Source organism: Tetrao urogallus (assembly GCF_951394365.1).
Source record: "Tetrao urogallus genome assembly, chromosome: 1".
In the NCBI taxonomy this organism is placed as follows: Eukaryota; Metazoa; Chordata; class Aves; order Galliformes; family Phasianidae; genus Tetrao; species Tetrao urogallus.
The window spans coordinates 62,895,950-62,921,089 of NC_136813.1; the positions used below are offsets into that span (position 1 = coordinate 62,895,950).

The following is a 25,140-nucleotide window of genomic DNA, read 5'->3' on the forward strand; positions in this document are numbered from 1 at the left end:
TTATTTAATGCGGTGGTGCAGGACACAAAATACACAAACCTAGCTTTCCTGCTAGGTCAGCCTCAGCCATATCCCTGCCCTGTTTTCCACCTTTCCTATCCCCATTATATTTTCCTCTGTTTGGAATCTCAGGAGTCTTTCCCAGTAAAGCTGAGGCCAGTATGAATCATGCCAAGAAATTCTGACTCACGGAATCCATTTTCCTTCCCAGCCTCCTCCAGAAACCAAAAACATCCCACCTCCTGGGGCATGCCTCCCATTTCCCAGTCCTGCAGCTGAACCAAGGCTGCCATTGGGCAGTACGGCACATCCTCCTTGCCTGCTGACCTGGTAGCCTTACCTTTCCCACCCACAGCCTGAGCCATGGGGTGCCATGGGGTTCCATGGGGACTGGGGTGACCTCTTGCTAAGGGTAAAACTTGTACTACAGGTGTTTGGTGGCACGGGTGTTTTGGTGTTCCTGAGGCTCTGCAGGTGAGGGCGGCAGGATTCGGCACTAAGCGTATTGCCATCTGCTTTCCTTTCAGCCTGAGCCACCCTCATCTAACAAGTGGCAGCTGGACAAGTGGCTGAATAAAGTCACCCCACACAAAGCACCCATCCTGACCCCCCATGACGGTTCGGCCCTTGAAGCCCACCCCTACTACGGCCACGTGAAGGCGGAGCGGCAGGAGGACGAGAAGACCCCAGCCCCAGGCCCAACTGAGCACCGCGGAGGGGAGAGCCGCACCGCCGCCGTCTCCACCGCCGCCACCGTCGGGGACGGGCCGCGGCCCAGGACCGCCAACAAAGCACCGGGCAGCAAGGGAGGACGCCAGAAGTCACCCCCCGCCGCTGACGGCGGGCCGCCCAGGAGGGCAGCGGGGAAGAAGGCACCGCGGCGAGCCGAGAGGACCGCCGCCGGAGACGGCTCCCACTGCCGTGGAGCAGAGGAGCCCGCCGGGAGCCACGGCTTTCTGGAAAGCGCCGGCAGCGAGGCGCCCAGGGCCCGGCCCGGTGCGAGCGTCGGCGGTGCGGGCTGCAGAGCGGGGCATCGCCGGGAGCCCCGCTCGGCCGCGGTCGGTGAGAAGCGGCGGGCCCGGGGGCCGAGCAAAACGGCGCCCAAATCCAAGGAGTTCATAGAGACCGAGTCCTCGTCCTCGTCGTCCTCCTCCGAGTCGGGCTCCGAGTCGGAGCGGGAGGAGCGCCCGCTGCCCAAGGCGCAGGCGGCGGCCGGGGCCGAGCCGCATGCCAAGGACTTGGGGACGGGAGCCGCCAGCAAAGCCCACGGCGGCTGCAGTGCCTTTGGCTCCATTAATGCCAGGACTAATAGTGAAATAGCAAAGGAGCTGGAGGAACAGTTTTACACCCTGGTTCCTTTCGGTAGGAATGAGCTCCTGTCTCCTCTGAAAGACAGTGATGAGGTAAAGTCGCTGTGGGTCAACATTGACTTGGCTCTTTTGTCCAGGATTCCAGAGCGTTTGCCTGAAGAGCCGCTGGCAATGAGCGCCGGAACAAACCAGGCAGCCAGCATCCCGCAGGGTAGTAGTGCTGAGCTCCCTGCAGAGAAGGGCTTACCGAAATCTAGAAGGAAACGCAAGGTGAGCTCTGGGGGAGTGGGGGTGGCCGCTCGGAGCAGGGAATTGGGGCACAGCCCCAGCATCGCTCGTGCCCGCGTTGCTGCTCAGCAGCAAGTCCTCGCCAGGCCTCGCCTCTGCTCACCGCAGAGCAACAGGCAAAGCCTCTGGGGCGATTAAACCCCTGGGCCTTGGAGATGGTGTTGGCTACCAGCACGTTGCTTTTTGTCACAGAGAAGTCAGGTAGCTTTCTCTCCTGAGGCTTCTTGAAAAAAAAAAAAATAAATAAATTAAAAAAAAAAAAAAAAAAAAAAAAGCTCTTAGAGGATCTGCTTAGTTTGGCATAGCAAATGTAAGTGGCTGTCTTGACCCAGTCTGCACAATATCGCTGCATATTTGCAAAAAGGGAGCAACCCTTTTCCCCTCATATTGACAGCAAGGGGCGAGTCCCTCAGTCCCTGCAGGCAACCGAGCTCAGCAGGGACTTGCCTCGCTCTGCAGCTTGGTCTGCTCTTACCTCAGGGCTCCTACACCAGCGTAAGAACCATGAGGGTACTTAATGAGCTGTCCCATTCCCAGGCAGCACTTGTGTGGACACAGCCTCCTGGTCACATCCACCCCTCTGCCATGCCTCTCCTGAACATTTCAGGAGCCACCCGGTGAGCCTGCTTTCTCTTGACAAGGAGCTCCCTTCACCCAAAGGCTGCAGCTGTCCAGTGAGGATGCTTTCCACTCCATTTATGACAATCTGACCCTAGAAGTCACTTTGAACTGGAATCACCATCTGCTCACTTTCTGAACAGTTTTACTGTGTAGTCATCTATCACTATGTGCGCTACCCTACACGTGCAGACTGATCTGCACGTTTCTTGGGACCATTTATCTAAAGCAGTCTTCCTTTTTTTTCTCTCTCTCTCTTCATTTTTTGTTCTTGTGTTTGTTGTTGGTTTTTTTTTTAAGTACTTGAAAGTATTTTTTTACTATCTACCACTGGTGGAGCTACTGCTAAGCTCTGAGATGCATTTATCTGCATTTTCTTCAGGAAGTGGCATGGAAGTAATTGCAGAATACAAAGTGATGGAGACCGGGTCAAAGCAGGGCAGAAACAAAAGATTTACATTCTGTGCTATAGGAAATTTCTTTGTCATATTGCCAGCCCATACACCCAGAAGGAAACAAGGATATGATAGAAGAGCAGAATAAATGTAGTCATTCTAGAAAAGCTTAATTTGATTTTCTCTGGCACAAATTATGTTTTTGTCTTCTGTCTTAAAGCATTGCTGTTGTTGGAAGTTTTATTGTTACAATAAATACAAGGCATTGCTGGAGTACCAAATTGCCCCTCAGCTTGGAATAGGACCGCCCCTGTGATAACTACCATGTAAATACACAGTACTTAATCTACCTTCCCAGAAGACTTAAGGAATAGGACTGATAAGAACAGATCATCAGGCATAATTGCAAAATTAGAGGGAGGTCTTTATCATTTATATCTCTGTTATGATCTAAAGAAGATGAGGAAAGCAAAGAAAGGAAAGGATAGTTAAGCACTTGAGGTGTAAGATCTTCATTCCTGTGGAGAGTGAACTATGTTAATCCCTCAGCAACAGCCACAGTGGCAGGAAATACCAGAAAATGTTATTGTCACACAGCAAAGCACTGAATACAGCATGATCAAGAGGTCACAAGTAAAACTTGGTCATCACTGGAAATGAGATAAGCGTTAGAAATGGTAAGGGATGTGGATATTGTAGGAAGATGGGAAAACGGAGCCACCAATAGTTAGATGTAAGGAAAGCAAGACAAAGTCAGATAGTGGCAGGAAACATGGGCTACATTCATATGAGTAGGCCAGATGTGGCCAGGATGTAGCATCAAGCAGTGGCACGCAGTCATCCGCTTTGCTTGATTGTTAACATGCTTGCTAATGATGTGGGCCAACTTCTTCCAGACACTTTGTGGCCCCACTTAGGGACCACATCGCCTAAGGGCCCTTCCCAAAACGCAGCCTGAATGTGGCATATCATGGTTTGAAGGAGAAGCAAGCTGAGCACATGTATGCAAGCTGTTCCTTTCCAATTGGCCTTGGATGCTGATGGGCCAGTTGATGATCTGTTGTATTTAGTAATGCAGGGAACGTCACTGCTGCAAAGGAAAGAGAGGGAGAGGCAAGAGGAATGTGGTTAAGCACTAGGCAAGAGAAAAGCTCACAGAAGATGGGCAAAGAGGGCAATATAAAGAAAAAAATATCTGAAGGTGCAGGTGGGAATGTGGTTGAAACAATTCAAGTTTTATATTGTACTCCTTTGTCTTGCACTGCCTCTTTAGATGATGGTTTTTCAAGACGTGAACCAGTCTTCTCTCATCTTTGTTAGGTATATGCTTAAAGAAAGCATCAGTGTCAGAAAACCATCATCTGATTTGTCAAAGTACTTTGAGATGTTCAGTAAACGCAACACCTACAAGATACAATTTTTCTCTTTACTCAGTGTGAGAATGAGGAAGAGTACAGAGACATCAAGAAGACTCATTTAGAGCGAGAGAATTCTTCACGATTAGCTGCCTCTGCCCACAGCATCGCAACAGCAAATCACTGCAATGTAAATGAAAATAGGTAAGCATTTTCCTTCTTATTTACCACTGAGTCATACAACTAGTTGCAGTTTAATGTCCTGTGTTATTTTTGCCTGTAATACGAGTTATTTTTTAATTATCACATTTCATGTTGAAAAATTGCCCAGTGCATTCTGCTTTCTTCTGGTTTAATGAACAACTTAGCAGCTCCTGACACATTTATATACTCACATTTTTGTCGTATTGTGCAGAGTTGTTAGTTCAAGTGTGAGGTTCGTGGAATGAGTAAGTATAGCTAGAGCAGTGCAGTCATCTGAGATGTATTCTCAGACGTTGCCTTGTAGGCACTGGTTCACTTGGGCAGCCATCTTATGTTTCCTTACAGCATTATAAGTTTCAGACTTTAAGTCTGACTTTATGCCTGGGTTTAAGGTAGTCAGCAGTACTTAGATTGAAATTGCCCGAAATACTCAGTTCCAGAATACATATCGTTTTCTGTCAATGTCAGGATATATATTAGGGCAAGACTGCTAAAATTAAAGAATATTTTGATTTATTGCAGTAAGTCTTTCTATTGTTCAGATCACTGATGAGTCTGAACAATTCTTATCATTAGCACTGGCAAAGAATCATGATGAAAACAAACACATATGCTGCTTATTCAAAAGTATGCATTCAATTTCTTTAACCTAGAATAAGTCACATTTCTTAAACTGAAAAAAATCATGGAACAGTTTATTTTACTGTGCATGAATGCACACAGACACACCATTCCTGTTACCACTCTCTCTGTCACAAGGTTAATTCCGAGCTTCCTGGAAGCAGGGCAGTAATTTGCATTTTGCTTAACATTGTGTTCAGTACTTCTGGTAGTAACTGTGCATTAAAGAAAGAAATATAAAAAAAAGAAAGTCTTGAATGTTTGCTTCTTAATTCTTCCCTCATCTGCCCCGCTTCCCAGAAGTTTGTGTGGTTTATGCTACAGTAGGTCATGCACAGTTATGTCAGCACAGCTGATAGCTGGTAGCAAAAAGAGGAGCAAAAACACCTTCAGACATGAGAATTTGATATTGTAGAGTCTGGTGTAGAATCATAGAATGATTAAGGTTGGAAAAGACCTCTGAGATCATGTAGTCCAAACACCAGCCCACCCACAACATGCCCACTAACCACATCCCTCAGTGCCACATCCACGCAGTTCATGAACTGGGCAGCCAGTGCCGATGCCTCATCACTCTTTCTGAGAATAGTTTTTTTTTCATAATCTCCAACCTGAACTTCTCCTGGCACAACTTACAGCCGTTAGCAACATACAACAACCTTTCCTCCTATGTACAGAATGAGCAAGGCCTTGTTTGATACAAGAGGCCACCGCAGCAGGCAAAGTAACCCTAAATATTTTACATCTACATCAGGTCCACTATCTATGAAGTGCCAGCAGGCTGGAATGTGCTGTGTGTTGTTTCGCACAGCTTCTCAGGATGACAAGGTTGGGATGCTGTAGTTTGACCACTCACAGTACGTGTAGGTGGGTCCAAGTGCCAGGGGCCATGCGAAAGACCTGCCACACAAATAGAAATAGCAGCTAGTCCTCAAGCTCTGATCCAAACTTTTGAGGCTTGGGTACACTTCCAAAGAGCCATGGCTTCTCTTGGATGCTGCAGTCCTGCACTTTGACAGTGATGTATAAACATGGCTAGCCAAGGCATGATTTTATGTTTGAAAAAGGAAAAAGAAATAACAGCATCAGTCTGCACATTCAAAATAGTGCTGAAGTTCTTATTTTTCTTGGAGGGAACAGAGCAACGCAGCTGTCCACTTACACACCCCAGCTCCTTCATTCATGAACAGCTCTTGGTCATTAAAGCAAAACAGTTTGTGTTGTATTTTAAAAGTACTACACTGTAGGAAACAGGAAGAGTTCTGAATTATGATTCATGGCTTCTCTCACAGCTAGTTTTTAAAGACGTGCCGGATAAATGGACAAATGTATGATAAGAGCACATTTAATTAGCTCTGTTCCCTGAAATGATGTGCAGAAATAAAGTATATTTTGTACCGTATTCCATTGTGCGATTCCATTAAGTGTACACTGTCTGATACAGTAACTATAAAGAAGTGAGAAGTGTACATAAAAAGTAATAGGCTGAATAAAGGGGAATATGACAAGGGAAGGTATTGCTTTAAAATAGTCTGTCTGACCTTAATCACAGTTTTTGTCTTAAATGCAAACTATCTCCTTAAGAATGCTTATTTTGTGTGTATGGCTTTAAAATTACCAGACACGTATTTTCTTTAAATTAGTGTGTCTAGAACTTATTTAGGTGATATTTTTATAGCTTGCTAGACTTCTCACCCAAAGCTTCTCTAATATAAATGAAAATTGAAAATATTACATGGCTTTCTTCTTTACAGTATAGGCCAGCTCGCATTTCTCTGTGTCTCCTTTTGTCTGCAGTACCAGCCTATTTTTCTTTGTCTTTAAAATCGGCATTAGATCAGAATAAACAGTGCTACCAAGGGCTGCCCATTGAGCACAAAGACAACCCAGTCATCTTTAAACACATTTCCTCTTTTAGTTCACGAATGGCTTTATTGCTGTGGCTTATAAATTGTCACCTCTAATAGTGAAATAGGGCTCCATAACCTAAACTTACACTTCAGAGTCTAATCTTCGTCTCCGGCTATCCCTTAAGAGATGGTGAGCAAGTGGCCATTTATCTCTGTGTTTTTTTTCAAGCACTCTGATACAGACTTGATATTAACTCCAGAATTACAATTTGCCTTGAAGGAAGAGAGGATAAACATGATACAAATTTGTAAATGAACTCTTGGTCCCAATACTGTAAGCTTGTTACCAGATACCAATAGACTTTATACTGCCAGCAGGTTTTAAATTCAAAGTTTTGGTAATATATAAAACATTTACCTTTCTCAAACCCAGCTTTGTGACACTCCATTACTGTAATTTCCATTTCCAGTTTGGCACTACCAATAAATAAAAATGAGAAAGTGCTTCGGTCACCCGTCTCTCCCCTCTCTGATGCATCAAAACACAAATACTCCAACGATGATTTAACTTCCTCCAGCAGACCTAATGGCAGCAGTCTATTACCTTCCATCTCCTCCAGCAAAAAGCATAAGGGTGAAATCCAGTCACAGCCACATCTCGGAGACTTCAATGTAAGTTGTACTGTTGTTCACAATATGAAACCCTATCTTGATATTTTTCATTTTGTATTGAATCTAAGATAACTTTGCAGAATCTTATGCTAAAAAGTTGTAGTAATGAATGTGGTACTGTACGTTTGGTTTTTCTGTTTTGGGGTTTAGCAAGGCACAGAAGAACAGCAAGAAGGCTGTAAATTGGACAAATAACAAAGGCTGCATAAGCAAAAGGTAAAAGCTAGTGGCCTGGAATTAATGGATTTAGGTCTGCAGAGTATTTGGAGGGCATAATGCAAGGCCCCCACATCCGGAAGTGTGGTGCAGTGTATAAGACCTCTGCTCAGCCACTGCCTACCTGTGAGTGTACCTGGATATAAGTAATTCTCCATGGCTTCCAACCAGCTTTCTCATAACTACTGCTTGCTGTTGACACCACTGAAAAGCTTAGCATGAGTCTTGCAACTCAGCTCCACCACACCCCAGCATTTAGATGTTTATCCTGTCAGAGAATCTTAATGACACTAAAGGTTTCCAGAGTACCCTTCCTGGTAAGGACTTACTAGTAACTTGGGGGTTAGCCACTGTCTTCAGAGTACAGTGAGAGTGGAAATGGATGTTCCCCTCCATTTATCCGTGAGCTCTGTGATTAGAACACTGGAATAAAAAGTCTGTTAGCGCTTCTGGTTAAGGAGATTTATATTTCTCTCACCTCTCCAAATAGTATCCTGTCATCCAGCCTGCACGGCACTGTGGTTAGAAGACTAAGGACAGAACGTTGCCCCTTGCAGCTTTGTGTGAAATGCCTAGAAGAAGTAACTTGGACACTGTCATATTGATATTCACTGCTGTAGCATCTAGTAGAGTTGCTGAGGCACTCTTCTGTTGCTATAAAGGCCCATGCTCCTTTCTTTGCTACAGAAGATTTTATCCAGCATGTATTTGTTTTTAAACAGTATGTTACTTGATAAATAAGAGGTTTCAAAGTTAACTTTTTAACTTTTAAAGCATAAGTTTAGAGATTTATAGCCCATTCAGACTCATAATGATACGAGTCTTCACTGGATATCCTGAAAACAATGTAAATTTCTTCACAGGCGCATGTGCTGGAAATCAAAAGTAGAAGGTGATTGCTTTATGATCCACACCCTCAGCAAATGAATTTCACTGAGATTTTCTGCACAGCCTAGCAATGCACCATTTGGTCAACATTTTAAAAAGCTTTGCAATAAAATTCTTATGTATTTGATTATTCATCTGAAAACTTTAGCTGTCTGAACCGATCCGGATGTGCCATACAGAATATGAAAGCTCGTGAACTATAAATGTTAAACATAGCTTCCTTTTATCTCTTCCCTTCATGAGGTATCTAGGTGGTGTGCCCAGGTGGTCTCTTGAATTTCTGTCAGGGATCCTAAGCTGGGATGTAGTCTTTATCCATTTTAATTTTTTTGTGCATTTCCCCATTACATTTCCATCCTCTACCAGAAGAAGTGGTAATGTTTTCTGGCAGTGGTTATAAATGAAGTGCAAACGGGCTCACCTTGCTCTCTCAGGGCAAAGTAAAATGTTGGTTTGGAAGCTAAAGGCTGGAGATGTAACTTGATCTTCTCAACAGCCAAACTGATCTGTTCTTCCATAATTTCACTGACTTTGTTACAGAGTGTTTCGATGATTACTAATAGTTCAGCTTCATTTCATCTGTGTATCACATCAAAACTCAGGCCCTTTACAAAGTGCTGTGAGCAGTATCTGTTAATTTGTGGCTGTTAGTCACAGGACAGTTAACACATCTTGCCTGCTGAAACAGTAGAAAAACTAACTGACAATTTACAGCACAATGCAAAGACTATCTGTGGTTTATTAGTTGCTTTTTTGAAGTTAGAAGCTCAATGTCTTCTATGCTGTTTGTTGTCTAGAAAGCAGTTCACACCAATTCAGAAAATGTTCTTCTCTGCAATAAGCCACAGACCCAAACAGAGCCTTGGTCACCTCTGTCCAGCGCACCCAGGGACTGCAGAAGGACAAAACTTATCTTTGATGATATGTAAGTACAGATAACTTTAAAATATAGCAAACAATGTAGCTTTCTGCATTTCAAAAGGGAGTGACAATTTGTTCATCAGGAGCTGAGATATGGCCAGTATTATTATAGTAATACTGTACACTGAAAAATGATTGAGACATCGTTTATAAAGTATTCTATTTATCATCATAAATTAAGCCTCTGATCATCAGGAAGCAGTGAGGACCGGCTGTTCCCTAAGGGATGGTGAGCCAGGAGCAAAAGTACAGAAGATGGCTGGTGGGGTGGGGGCTATGCCAGCAGGGGTGGTCCAGTCACAGAGACAGTAAACAAGGTGATGAGGCAGGTCCAAGGTCAAGCCAGGAAGTCAGATCAGGATCAGGTCTGGTGAGGATAAACAGAGTCAGACATAGACCAGTGACTGCCAGGTGTGCATAGTGATGAGGTGGATCTGAGGTCAAACCAGAAAGAAAGCCCTAGTGTTGTGACAGGGCTGAAGACACAGGCACACCTACAGCAAGCTTGGATAGGGAGTGAAGATTCAGACCTGAGCTTTTTTGGCCCATGGGCTGAATAGGAACACCTGTGTGAGACACGTCAGGACCATAAAGAGGAGGCCCTGTTAGTGCTTCAGCATTAATTCTGCACACCTCTGACTACAGACATATACATATTCATATCGAGGCAGGGTGAGAGGAACTCCCTTCTTGTATGTCCTTTGGAACAAGGGGAGAGGACAGATGGGAGCCTTGTATCCACAGACCTTGACAGCTGCTTCACTTGTTGCTACTGCTGCTCAGAAAAAGGTGTCACAAAGGCAGAGGGAGAAGCAAGCAGCAGTGGCTGGCATGAATATCTGAAGGGATACCTGCCCCTCCCCGCTTCCATTGCATCTCTCAAACATCCCTGCTTTCTTCTTCTGAAAATAATTTAAGCTTGTAATTGTCTTCATTTTCTTTTTGGTAAATTAAAACTGCTGGTTCATTTCCCACAATTGTATAGGATATGGTATCACTTAAAGGTAAAACTGAAGATTGGAACCTTAATATCAAGAAAACTCAGATTTTTTTTTATTATTTTATTTTTGCCTAATAATATTCTGGAATTAAAATACTGACTTTTCTGGCCTGTGCAGAAGAAATTCTGTTCAAGCTATGCCTCAGACTGCCTGGAGCATATAGAGCTTCATAAGCTGTGTAACCTTGACACACCTTTTGCATTCCCAGAATTTCACCAGTAACATCACTTGCACTTTTTTTTTACCTAGGGAAACCCTAAGAAAACAGCCCTGTTTTCTACCAGAATGGGGATTTTAATAAATATTACTCATAATAATTGTAGTAATTGTAATGGTCATTTACATAAACCTATTCTCAGAGACAGCCAGAGGGATGACAATATCTCATCGGGAGAATCCAGGTTTCCTACTATAACATATAAATAATTCCCACAGACTTTAAAATGATGTAACTATATTGTTGTCTGTCAAGAAGAGAAGGCTGGTGAGATTAATTTCTGGGTACATTTCTGGAAGTCATGAGGAGATGTAAATTCAATAAACGTAATCATTCTTTCTGCTCCTTTTGGAGAAAACTCTCCCCTGTGTATGTATCCTCATTTTTGTTCCTTCTCCACTTCCCTCCATGCTATTTTTCAAATTTTTCAACACATTTATTCAGTGATTTCCACTGAGGAAATTTGAATCTGCTTAGAAGCACTACCTAAGTCTTCACATCTCTTGAAATACTTGAATCATCTATAATTTACTTGCCACTGTTCAATTTTTCTGCACCTTAAACATGTACATACATGGCAAAAATGTATCAGTATACCTGATAAAAGTCAAAATGTAGGATGTGCTCATCTGTTTGGATTAGAGAAAATACAGTCAGAAACACCTACAATAGAACTATTGTGTCTTCATCTGATTCTCCATCAAGATGCTGACAAAAAAAATGGGGGACCATTTTGTGTTTTCTCCCTCCACAATTTTGTCATAAGAAACCTGCTTTTTCTCACCATCTCTATCATCTAGGAGGCTTTTATCACTTGCTTTCTCCATTAGTGATACATGTGATTTCTCTGGCAGGAATCTTCAGTACAACTGTTTCACCTTTTCAGGGAGAGATACAATAAAGCCGTTGCTGTGTAGTGCCTTACATGTAGAATGTCCCCCAGCAATTTGCAACCCATGAAAAAAAAATCTAAAACGCCAAATAAGATAAAACACAGAAGTTAAATATGTCTTAATTTGCCCTTAAAAAACGCAAATGTCTAAATGCCTGTTGTGCTAACTAGAGGAGGGAGACTTTCTTGTACTACAACTGTCATCCACAAGCTGTATCCAGGAAACACCACCAAATGCCAGCTATTGTGGATATTCTTGATCCTGAATTTACCACAAAAAGAAGTCACTGAAATGTAGCAGATTGGACTGGCTGCAAATGTTAAGTGTCAACAAATTTCACTCATGTTAGAAGGATCAAACTAAACAAGGCAGCCAATGTCTTTCAAATCCTTATAGTACCATAGCAGAGGATTTGAAGAAATGCAGTACTGTATATCTAAAGTCACGTAGTAATCCTAATGGCAGCATTTTGTTCAAAATGATGCCTATGAAGTATTTCATCTCATAATCCATGAAGTTTGGAATTACTGTAATCTAGCCATGGCTTTAAAGTCTTCATTTTAATCAGACTCTGTAGTTTGAAGAGACTAAATCTCTTTTATTCAATTTAAAACAATAATTTTTTTGACCAATCAGCATCTCTGCTTTAGTCTCAATTTATTTTCTCCAGATCATTGACAACAGCTGTCACTAGCAATAAATTGGAACACAAGTAGGTCAATAAAAAGTATATCTTGCTTGGCAGAGTGCTGTACACACATGCATCAAAATATAAAAGTAAATATAGCTAAGAGTCTTCAAAAGGCAGCCAAAATATTGCTTTTCCTGAACTGCCATTGTTTACTGCCTGAATGTGAAAGCCCTGAATGTGCTTCAAGCATATCCAGCATGGCACACGTATATGCGACATCCATGTTACTCCCAGTATTAATTCTTAACAAGATTTCCTGGATTTTTGGCCATTTCTGACTCTATGAAGAGAACATTTTAAAAGCTACATCATAATGCTTCAAGCCAAATTCAGCCCTGCTGTAATTTAGCTGAATGATAGAATTCCCAATAACTGCATTTAGGAACGAAGTCTGTTGTCCTTGAAGTGATAAGCACTGACATGCTGTAGCTGCCCGAGGGCACAGTCTCACACCTCCTCCAAACGCTGCATGCGTGGTACAAAAAGAGCAGAGCATGCTCAGCTTCTCAATTCTCCTTATGGCTACATCAGAATTTGTTCCTTGGGATTATTTTCTTACTTGCATTGTAGCTCACCCTTTCAAACTTCGTGTCTGGTTTGTTTGGTTTTTTCTCTTCTCTTTATCTTCTCTTTTTTTCTGGCCTTTTGAGATCAAAGTAATACACCTTCCATCTTTTTCAAGATTTTTTTCTTTATTATTATCTTTTGTTGAATTTTCTTTCCATGGATTCAGGTGGTACATACACCCAATCGATTGATATTGTCGCAGCTTTAGGAACATATCCTACAGTGAGACTGCATTCCCATCTATAGATAAATCACACGTCCAAAAATATTCTGGCTGTAAAGGTGTCATGCATAAAGCTCATAAAAAGTGGAAGTGATAACTTCTTACCATATTTCTTAGCTTTGGCTTGGACCCGAAGTCTCTCATTTTCAGTCTCTTTTTCCCTGTTCTCCTTTCTCAGTGTGGAAAGAACAAGGTGCTCTTGGGTTGTGACTCATAAAACCAGTGGAAGCCAGCTTGTTTCACCTTGATCGAAGTTCCTCAAAGACTCTGGCTCTTCTGAAGTATTTGGAAAGACTTCTAGAGTTCTGAGCACCCCCTCAGGAGCACGTTTAAGGAAAAGACATACGCTCCTCCTTCTCATCAGCCACCTAAACTATGACCTGTCAGATAAACCAATGTCTGCTGTACCAAGTTCGTCACAAATTCATATGCTTACTTTGAAATGTCCTCAATTTCTTGGCTTTGGGCAATTTCAAGACTTCATCTGACAGTTCCATTTTATCCCTATTTCCCTTTTAACTTGTAGCACTTTATTTTCAGCATATGCAGCCCATGAGAAAATAACATTAAGCTCCTACATTGCATACACTGTTTCTGTGATTAAATAATTGAGTTTCCTATTCTCTGTACGACCACCTTCCCCCCTTTCTTTATAGAGACACTCTCTAAGAGCCTGTTTTGGTGGAAAGTAGATGTTTAAACAACTCCAGCAGGTGATTCTCATGAGATAAAGGATTTATAGCCATTAAACCCTGGTCCCAAAGAAAACCCAGGACTGCAGACTTCTCTTGAGCTTACAGGCTACATCCATGCCCCTCCTCCCCCTGTAGGCAAGTGGTCCAGCACTGTGTTTATATGACTGAACTGTCTTCACTCCCCAAAACAAAGAACACTCGCTGCCTCCTGAGAACTGCCCTTGGCATGTGCTGTCCTCCAGCTGTGCCCAGGCATTGTCTGGGAGAAAGCTCAAAACTATGCCAAGGAGAGTATTAGCCATCAAACAGCATGAATGATCCAATGATAGAGCTGGTATCCTTGCTCTGCTTATTTCAGTAGCACAGATGGAGCCAAGGTTTCACACGTACTGTCACTCATCAATTTCACCCACACCTCACACATCAGTGCTGGGATCATCAGAGCTGGCTGCCAGGTACTTCCTCTCACAGCAGTATCTTTCTGCCTTTGCTTTGCAGTTGCCTGTTGGGAATTCAGGGTGTGTAGCCTGGCATATTAAAACAAAGTAAGCCTGGGTAGCTGTGGTCCTACCCTCTCTCCCAGGGTTTGACTGTGTTTCCCTCAGCTTCTACTGAAATTAGCTGATTTCAGAATATTTATCTAACATACAAGAAAAGAGGTACAGCTGTAGTTTATAACTGCAAGGCTGTAGAGATTTCTTCCTGTGTTTTTAACACAGGAGCTTAAGTGCCTATTGTTAATACCTTTTTCCTTCCTCCCTCTTTGCATACACACTTTGCCCTTGTATGTTTTAGTCTAGGTATTGATTTCACATGAGTATCTGTAAGTCATGAATCCAGGTCGTGCCCAGGAATTTGTAGTGGATTTTGACTCTCTTCATCTCTAGTATTTCACTACATTGACATTATTAGTCTGGGTAATTTCGCATTTTTGCAAAAATAAAAACCCTTACTTATTGCACGTTTCTTCATTTCATTTAAATTAGGAGCCATTCTTTAATTTTGGCAGGTTTTTTTTTTTTTTGCAGCAGTAACTCGCTCTCTCTGTATCTGAGCTATTCATCTATTTATCTAATCTAAGCTATTGATGTCGTTATGCTAAGCCCATCAAGATAGCAGTTGTGTACCTGTGTGATTTAGTAAATTTTTCTTACATTTGGCCTGACTCCAATCAGATCCTTTGTTCTTGTCCTTCTGAAATGCCTATAGCACAGGCATTTAAATGGGTCACCAATACCTTCCCTGCCTTCTCTACAATTACGCTCCTCTGCTGAACTTTCCAAACATGCTGGGTCTGCCGTAGTGAGCAAGAGACTCCCATAACCAGATACCTGTCTCATACAGTGCCATAGGCTGTCCTCCACCCCATGTGCCATTCCAGGCACAGCAGTTAACCATAATTTATTTTGAGCTGTGGAATGGCCAGGAGGCCACAAAGCATCAGGGTGGGACACTATCTTGTACAGTAATACCTGCTTCCCAGCTTCAGCCCCATAATTTACCAGGATGACCATCTTTATCTGTGATACAATATGTCAGAAGTGATCTTGGTATATTTCCCAGTGCATCTTTGTCTGAAACAACAAGTAGGCAGGACTATATACACCGACATTTTACTTTATGTTGTTATCTTGTCCTTACAGGATTTCCTTCTCTTCTTGTATTTAAGGATTGTGGCCTACTGGCACAAGTTCAAAACTAGGCATGGGCTGACCATGGCTATGCCCATTTCTTCTGGTTTGCCTCTAGCTCTGATCAGATTCTGAAGTGGTTCATTCTGCTCTTCTGCTCCCTTCCAGCACACCCACCTTTTAGGATCTGGATTACTAAAGTGGTGAAACTATATTTAGAATTATGATTTAAGCTGCTTTTATTATGTGCAATTGTTGTACACTAAGGAAGCCCTAGTTCGGTTTTTTATAACACTTCAGCAGCATTATCTCAGAAGAGTATTAAAATATGCACTTGGCTGCATTTATGATGTTTAATTGAACTTTTATTAGTTTTTTTTAATGTATCCTCATAAAGCACTATACCACAGTAAGAAATAATGTTCAAGTGGAGGATTATGTAAATGAAGCAGAAAATGCTGTAGTTTAGTATTTAGTTCATATAAAATACAAAAATTAGATGAAAAATGTGCTTTTGAATGCAGTTATAATTAAAATTGTATACTGGAGTCTAAGCTATGCTATACTCTGTAAATACCAGCAGTTGCACTGAGTTTCGAGGAGATTATGTTGCAGAAGATGCTGATAAATTACTGCACGAAGTAAGGCTTCTATTGATTCACTTTGTTTGATTCTCTTCCCTTTTTTTTTACTGCATGACTTTACATTTTTGCAATTATCTGCTAAACTGGAGTAAATTGAATTCAGAGAAAGTATCAAAAGACAAAGGTGGCAGAGATGCACTGTAATGGCAATACAGCTAAATAGGATGCAGAGGGAGAAACACACTCAAGCATTTTACCTGGGTAAACACCACTCTTAGGAGCTCAACAGCCTGGAAATTCTAAAAGGCTGCTTTTGGAAGGGGAGTAATTACCATGCCCGCAGCCATCTCACCTCACGCTGGGATCCTGTGCAACACAACTAGCTATGGAAATGCTGTATTTCCTGCTGGTTTTCGACAAGCTCCCAGAGAAAGTGGTGGCAGTGCCAGTGAGAGGAATTCTGGACAGTAGCAGATTGTTTGATAAATCTCGTCCTGGCTTCAGCCACAGACATGCTACTGAGGCTGCCCTTGTCAAAGTCATAAATGGTTTGAATACCACTGTTCAAAAGGAAGCCTGGCCTTGTTTGTACTATCAGATCTAGCCATGGGGGTTTATTCTGTAAAAGGCTGGATTCTGTTGCACTGCCTAGGTGACTGCCTAGTGTTGACTGAGAATGCGTTGAACTGGTTCCAGCAGTACTTGATTGCCTTCCCCAATCAACAGAGTAGGGTAAATTCTCCTCGAGAGCAGCCAGTTTCACATAATGACACTCGATCCCGGGGAGAATTCACCGGCAGCCTGACTTAGTTGGCACTGATGCTTTACACTCTTTCTCTTGCCTTTCAGAGAGATATATGAGAGGCATTAGAGCAGTGTATTAGAACTCTTTTTTGGCTTTGTTGAAGCGGACCATATTTCTACAAGTACCAACAATCAGATATTCAGAAACAAAAGAGTTCCTTGTGCAGTCAAGATTATTAATAGAGATAAAACACTTGTTTGTACCTGTTAATTTGAAGTCAAACTTCTTTTTATATATTTTTTTACAAAAAAAAGAGTCCTGAATCCTGTCTGTAAATCTGGAGTGACAGTGCTGACGGCACTCGATACAGACACTTGCAAATGACATAGGAGAATCTGACTCAATTGTCTGAAAACTTGAAATCAGGGAATATCTTTCCATGCGACTTCAGTTTACACTCATGATCGTGACATTTGTAGCCGAACAAAGAGACTCTGCTGTTTCTTATACCACTTGCATCCTATCCAGTTCCACCAGTAGCCTGGTACCGATTTGTAGAGATTTTCCTTATTTCCAGGCTTTTCAGGCTGTAGCAAGGCTGCAATCTGCAAAAGGATCACAAACCTTACACCTATGACTTGAAAAGGAGTTCATCTACAGATCTTTCTGAATTTCTTATGTGAGGAAACAGACTTTTTTCTCTTCGAGATACCTCTCAACAAGAACATACAGTATTTGAAATTACGATGCAGTGAGATTACCTGCAAATTCTCCAATCTGAGGTTTTCACCAGTTTCATTAAAGGGGCCAAGTTCCAGATGATATTTGGATGAACCATGAAGTTAGTAAGAGATACATGTTCTCAGTCACTGTAACTTACGGGTCTGTAAGATCAGACTGTGATTAATAGAATATTTTATGAACGTCGTAGATGTGAAATACACAGTTCTGAGTAATTAATTTATGCTTCAGCTTTCTCGTGTGTCTTCATATGTTCATGAGCTGAGGTAGCCTACTGTCTTCTTTTCTTCTTCACCAACCCATTGTCTGTTTTTTCACTTCATGGCATAATAATTTAAATTAGTATACTGGATTTAAAAGGATTTAAAAGCTTTCCATGTACAACAGTGGAATCTAGGAAACCTAAACAAAACTGAATTTGCATCTTTTCTTTCTCATTAAAAAACAAAAAAAAACCCCAAAAATAAATTCAAGTACATCATTATTTTGTTTCTAAAGTGATGTAAACAATCTGTACCACGTACACAAACATACATTAGATCTATAGAACTTCTCAACTTTCAATTTCATTAGCATGTACATTTGTAATCTGAATTGAAAGATTATTAACATGTAGTGATCCATGGGAGAACAGTATTGCATAGATAGCATTAACAGATCAGAATTTGACGTGGCATGTGTATTGTTTTTGAACAAATATTGGAAAAAAACACAATTAATGTATTTTTTCCCTAACAAGTCTTGATTTCTGTTAGGCACCCTCAGATCTGTATATCAATCTTGTATTTTTCCTATGAAAGTACCTAGACATCCACATTGTGGCTATATATACTGTGCTTAACAATTATATTTTAATAGTTTCATCTTTATACTAGGCTTTTTCCTCCGAAACAGCTGGCTTCAATAGACACTGATGACTTTGATTTTCACACACTGCATTCTGGTTAGCTACCCCATAGCAGGGCCCTCTTGGTTCAGTCATGAACATGCCTCCCGCTGATGCTCTCAGCTGCTGAGCATAACTCTGGAGAATAAATCTTGCTACAAGTTGAAAAACATTCTACAATTGTCTTATTTATGAGTAGACCATAATTACATTGTGTTATCTCGCTTGGTTTTTACAGCTTCTTTCCGTGCTTCAAACAAGCAAATTATACAGATGGTTTTGGGTGTCACATGGAAGGGTATATTGCAAAGAACATATTTTAATGACCAGAGTTTGAAAGGATCATGTAAAGGTTCATCACTTCGATCATTTCAGAGAGCTGAGACCACTGCATTGCTGATATGCTCTGCTTTGTTTTGTTTTTTTGTCACTTCAGAGTAAACAGTCTTATCTAGGTTATTGCACAAGAATAAGATAGACAGATCATAGAGATTTTAAAAGGTCTTTCAATGGTTCTGAAAACATAGCTTTCCCCATCCAGCTAACACTCTCTCAGTGTCCAATACTTCATAAGTGCTTGAGTACTGTGTTTAGTTTTGGGCCCCTCACTGCAAGAAACACATTGAGGCCCTGGAACGTGTCCAGAGAAGGGCAACAAAACTGGTGAGGGGTCTGGAGCACAAGTCTTATGAGGAGCTGCTGAGGGAGCTGGGATTGTTCAGTCTGGAGAAGAGGAGGCTCAGGGGAGACCTCATTGCACTCTTCATCCTCCTGAAGAGAGGTTGGAAGGAGGAGGGGTTTGGCCTCTTCTCCCAGGAAGCAAACTGGACCCAAGGAATTGGCCACAAGTTGTGCCAGGGGAGATTTAGATTAGACATGAGGAAAAACTTTTTCTCTCAGAGAGTGGTCAGGCACTGCAATGGCTGCGCAGAGAGGTGGTGGAGTCACCATCCCTGGCAGTGTTGAACTGGCATCTGGATGAGGAGCTACCAGATATGGTTTAGTAGCTTGTGGTAGCAGTGGTAATGGGAGGATGGTTGGACTAAATGATCTTGTAGCTCCTTTCCAATCTTGTGATTCTACAATTCTACAATTCTATAACTGACCAAAACCAATCCAGATGGTTTGTGTTGTTAAGAAAATGTTAGCATCTTGCTGGCTACAGAAAGTATTGGCAGCTGCAGTAGATTATGTGATGCTGGGACATAAATCTGTCTTTAGTCCTCTTTCTTCTGGGGAGTTGGGGAAAAATCCCACTCTGAGGGAGAAGAACATTTTAAAGATGGAACAAATGAACTATTTTTCAGCATATCATCAAACTTTTTAGGACAGATGTCATTCAAAATTACTCAGGCTGCAAATTTTATTTCTCTCTGATGATATTTAGCCTTCAAAATAAGAGTTATGACTAACCTTCTGTGATATAATTAAATTTCCTTGAAACTGTGTGCATGAAAGAAGAAGGAAACAGATTACGCAGATGCGGTGGCAAACGGCCTTACTGATTCAAGGAAGTAGATATGGTTGTCCATATCAAGAGGCTTGATCAAGAGGCTCCACCTTGTTCCCACTAATCTGTTGTGGACCTGAAAGTGTTCTTACCGCTGTCAGCAAGAGTTTTTGTCTCATACATTGACTTCAGTTTTTAGATCTATATCTTCTCTGACTCATACATTTTTTTAACAAACATTCTGAGAAATCCAAATTAAAATATATTTATATATTAGGATTGCTAGGCTGCAGTAATACCATAATACCCTATTTTCCACAAAGCCATGCATTTAAAATCAAGAATGGCAAGAATATTGTTATTCATTTTCTGAATACTCAGCAATATCCCTTTTTCATTAGAAAACGTCTAAAGGATGACTTGAAGGAATTCTAAGAGAACAATTTTTCAAGGAGAAACTTCTGAGAGTGACAAGGATACAGCGGTAACTTCAGTATGTGCTGAGATGAGCCGGGACTCAGTTTTAGCTGAGTAGAAGGAGGAAGGCCATGTCTCACACATATGAGACTGGGGGAATCTCCATGGTCAGGACATACGAAGACTTTTTTGAGAATTGAAGATACTGTGTTACGCACTAAAATGACATGGCAGATGGCTTCTCTCCATTGAGAAAAGTGCAGTAGGGAGAAGATGAAGAAATCTGTTTCAGCCATGAGGGCTCAGTGAACTGGTCGCCAAGCACTGCCAGGGGGACAGCACTTCATGTTTTCAGTTTGAATAGAAGTGGATTAGTGTGGATCAGAAATGGTCTTGTGAATTTCAGCACAGAGACAGCAACTGAATTTGTGCCTTGCAGTCATTAGGTCAGGTAGGTTAAGGATGGAATGGAGTCTCTGAGATCTATTTGAGGAGAAATCAATGGAGAATTTGACACAAGTAATGCCAGTGGCATGCAGCTGGCAGCCTAGCACCGTGTCACAAATGAACTCCTGGCAGCAAAAGCAAACAGCACTCTCAGTGTGCTTACAGATAAGGCGAAGGGGGATGAGGTGGAGGCAAGCAGATTCAGTGTGCATTTTTGAAGTGGAGAGATTAAACACACTTGTTTTGTAAGGAAGGAGAAGCCAAGGCAAATGACAGTGAACAGGGAGGAGTAGAAAATGAGGTAAGCAAACACAAGGGAGAGGAGAAAATGGAATAACTTGTTCCGCTTAATGCTTGCATCCATTTGGTAGATCAAAACTGCACTAATTTGGGAAGCAGTTTATACAATCCATAAAAATGCATTTTATTAGCTTTTTTTGCTTTGAATCACTGACTTCTAAAGAATGAGAACAGCCATAAATGCTATTGTCTCCACAGGCAGCAATTTGAAAATATAAGATGCATGGTTACATGATAAGTGTATTTTCTTCATAAAAAATGTTTGCAAATCAGGTTTAGAATAGGGGAAAAATAACCTGAAAATATTCTGCTTCAGAAAATAATAAAGTGTCTTCTTATTTTCCCCTGGTAGGCCACGCAATGCAGATTACTTTATGCAGGAAGCTAAACGGAAGAAACATAAAGCAGATGCGATGGTGAGAATATTTTCTTTCCAGTTATGTTGCTCCAAATTATTTTTGTAATGCAGTTTCTTCATCAGTGCGGTATTGCTGGGGTAATTATAAAATCTATTATAAGGATGGCTAGGCTTGTTAAATTAAGAAATGTTTATATAATCAAATGTTCATAGCCCAATAAACTATGACTTAACAAATAATGACTTACTGAGATAAAGGCCTGGATAAATAAAAATTTCCATTTATCCCTATGCTTTAATTAGCAACTGTAGTAATAGAGACTGTGTGGTTACATGCTATACTATGTGCATCCACATATCTTTCTTCTCAGTTTAACAAGCTGGCTGGGCCCTGTAATAATAGTCCAGGTTGGTCTGGTGTTCAGGGAATCTACCTTTTTTTTGAGAAATTTTGGCTCTCCAGTACCAAAAGAATCTTCCCTTCATGACAATCCCTTTGTAAGACAACCAGCAGCACATAACCCTGCAGGAACATGTTTCACACAGAGGGGTGTTGCAACAAACACGTTCTTGTCTCCAGCTCTGACGTGCCTAGAAAAATAGCCAGTAAGAAATTCTTGAGAAAGGGGAACCTGGGGCCTTATGGAGTGCTGAAGGGATCCCCATCTTCCCAAACAGAAGGGTGCAATGAAGCACATGGTGCTCCAGGAAAGCTCCACTTAGCCATCTCTTACCTTTCTCCTAGCCTGTTTTAGTCCAGCACAGTGAATAAGCCAGCACAGCTTTAAAATGCCAGCCTCTGGTACGGTAGGGGCAATCTATGGAGTGGGACTCAGCATGGCTGTCTTGCAAGTAGAAGTAGCTGCAGTCCCTGCCTTGCCCTGCTTGATAGACACATTGTGGTCACAAGAGCAGGAAAGAAGAAAAGAAGACAGGTATCTCACAGTCTCTCTTTCTTGACCTCTTTTTCTTAGCTGTGCCGAGTGTAAAATGGCCAAGAAAGCCGTAGCAGGCCCTTAATTTAGGACACTAACACACAGTTTTACATTCCAGCTGTGTTTATTAGCACAGATTTCCATGGTTTATTCAGTTCCATATTAAAGAGAGTCTTAAATCAGAAAATATTGTGGAAAAGTACAAATGGTGCATTTTAGTGTGTTGCTTTAAACAAAATGAAAAAAAAAATCACTTAATATGCAAAGGAAATTCTGTCTTAGCCTGAGGAAAAATGTTTTTATGGTAGACTCCCAGAAATAGGAGGTGCAAGTGTTATACTCCGCTCTGACACAAATTTCCTACACGAAAGTCACTTAGGCATGGCTTAAATAGCCTCCCATCAGCACTAGGTGATAGAAATATCCTTCACATTCAGTCTTCCTTCGCAGTGGACCAGCTCCTTACTGATACTGAATCACTCATCACAAGTACTTCCCCCTTCCTTGAGTGTGTAGGGATCCTGGAGGGAAATGGGAGCACTTTGCATCACCTTGCTGGGCTCGATACCTCCTATTTTGGCACTGCAATACCTAATATAAGCACTTAGAGTGAGCAGCCTGAAAATGACTTCTAAGTCTCTCTGCTCCTTAGTTCCCCATCTGTGAAATTGGGATAATAGCACTTCCACCTGCAGAAGAGCGTCAGGGAGAGAAATATAATAAAAAGTTTGTGAAATTCTCCGGTATGATCGCAATGGGAGTCATATAAGAACCTAAAATAGATTGAAGCCAGTGTGCCATTCCAAAGTTACTATTTAAAATCTTTATCCCTTAGAAAAGAATAAGGTCCATTAACCTTTCACTGCGTGCATCAGATTTCAACCAAATGCATCCAGTCCATTAATGGGCTTTATGTACCGCAGGAGTTCTGATTGAAGGAAAGACAAGTCAGGACGGAGAGATAATAGTATGATTCATCTCTACCCACATCAAAAATGAAATTCTGAGACCAGATAAGTGGTATCTAAGCGTACACATATGAACATAATGTGCACATGTGCATATACACTGAGGACATATATGTGCATATGTATATGTTTAAGCACACAAACACGTGGAGTCAAAGAAGTTCAGAAAGTAAGAGAACAAACTGGGTGAGGAAGAAGGATGGCATGAAAAGCTGGGAGAGTACAGTAGTCTGTAAAGGAGGAGGAGGATATAGAAGGCAAAATCCTGACAAGAGGCCACGCAGTGCTGAAAATGGTAGGAATGAAAAAGAAGTGAGAATGGAGATGAGCCTTTGAATAAGAGTAGTCAAAATATTTAACTCCTATTCTCTTAGTTCAAGACAATCATTGCCTTCCTTTGTTGACTGGTGAAAGACTGCATCTGCAATGTGTGAAACCACTTTTAATGGTAAGGACACTTGATAGCTGAGGCAAAAGGCCTGATGTTGAGTTCATGGGATTTCCAGCACTGAAGAGCTTTGACAGACATCTGTCAGGAACGTTAGGCAGAGTTGATCCTTCTTTTGACACAAGAGCGTGGACCAAATAACATCTCTTAGCCTTTTTCAGCTCTGCTTTCTGTTTTACGATTTTCACTGATGCACAAGGTTTGATGAGCTTTAGCTTTCTCATAGGAAAATTTATGAATCTGAAGATATACTGACTTGCGTCAAGTTTATAAGTCACACTGAGAAAATCTCACATTGAGAAAATCCCATCAAATGTAACCATATCTTGATGACTACATTATTTCTATGTGTCCTTATTTTTTCCCTCTAGGTGGAAAAGTTTGGAAAGGCACTGAATTATGCAGAAGCAGCACTATCGTTTATTGAGTGTGGAAATGCAATGGAACAAGGCCCAATGGAATCTAAATCCCCCTATACAATGTATTCAGAAACAGTTGAACTCATCAGGTAGGAAGGGAGGAGATAACCACAGGGGTTACTCTGTTCATGCAAATATGCTCATCTACTTTATCGCATTATTTTCTAGAGAAGTGAGGACTTGCCAGGTGCCTCGTCAGTCATATGTAACACAAATGGATTATCTGTGGTTTCAGTGGAAATTGAATTAGGAAATGGTGTAGAATGCAAAATAAACAAAGCTTTTAGTATTACCAGAGTTGCAAATTACTTAAAGAGTTCAAGGTATAAGTCAAGTGCTCCTCAAAAGGGAAAAAAACTGCTACCTAATACCAGAACGCACTCATGGAGTGATCATTTGCAAATGCTGTAACATGTTTAAGTCTACAGTATAATTGTTACCTGAAAGATGTGAAAAGCCATAGAAAAATGGGCATTTGAGGCCCATTAGTGTGTGTTCTCCTACGGACGCTAGTGGACTCCTGAAAACAGTCCAGCTCACACTTAAACAGATCCCTACATTTACCCAGCTACATGGCTATCCAAACAAGATAATCCAGATACAGTCCTACCCACAATTCCTACAAGGAGAGTTTCTTTCTTCTAAGACCTTTCCTCTATTGTAATTTGTACTGATAGTTAATATTGAGTGCTGGACGAGAAAAATAGGTCAAACTCATCCCAGCATCTGAGTGACTCTCTGCAAGAGAAAGTCCAGCAAACTAGCAGAGAAAGCTGCACTGTCAGTGACGATGGCATAATTCCTTAGGACAGTCAACCATGCAGGTCTCATCAGCACTAAGGTCATAGTAATTAAAACATTTCATTTTTAATCATATTCATAATGAAGCAAAGCTCCTCAAACAATTGTGTTCTCTTGGAGCTCTTTTTTGGAGTGTTGATGCAATCATTTTCTCACCAGCATTAACAATTCCATTGGCATTTTATTCCACTTAGGGCTGTCTTCTCATGCATTTCAGTGGATTGAGGCCAGCTTTCTAACTGGAAGATTATTAAACAAAGTAAAATATTTTTTTTCAGTAGGAGAGTAGAATACTGCATCTCTGCATCTCTTCCTTCTTTTTTTCAATACTTGCACCATCACTGGCAGAGAGCTCTTCCTTTGTTTGCCCTGTCTTTTATCATGA

General features: G+C 41.4%; 1 protein-coding gene across 1 annotated transcript in view; it reads left to right on the forward strand.

Annotated features, from left to right (window-relative positions):
- AFF3 (ALF transcription elongation factor 3) overlaps positions 1-25,140 on the forward strand; it is a gene marked incomplete at both ends in the record, with an annotated part of 316,850 nt that overhangs the window by 283,841 nt on the left and 7,869 nt on the right. The window contains 6 exons of the mRNA XM_079544079.1: positions 528-1,580; positions 4,046-4,170; positions 7,112-7,313; positions 9,215-9,342; positions 21,179-21,242; positions 23,907-24,043. Coding sequence (XP_079400205.1) covers positions 528-1,580; positions 4,046-4,170; positions 7,112-7,313; positions 9,215-9,342; positions 21,179-21,242; positions 23,907-24,043 — 1,709 coding nt within the window. The remainder of the gene's footprint in view (positions 1-527; positions 1,581-4,045; positions 4,171-7,111; positions 7,314-9,214; positions 9,343-21,178; positions 21,243-23,906; positions 24,044-25,140) is intronic.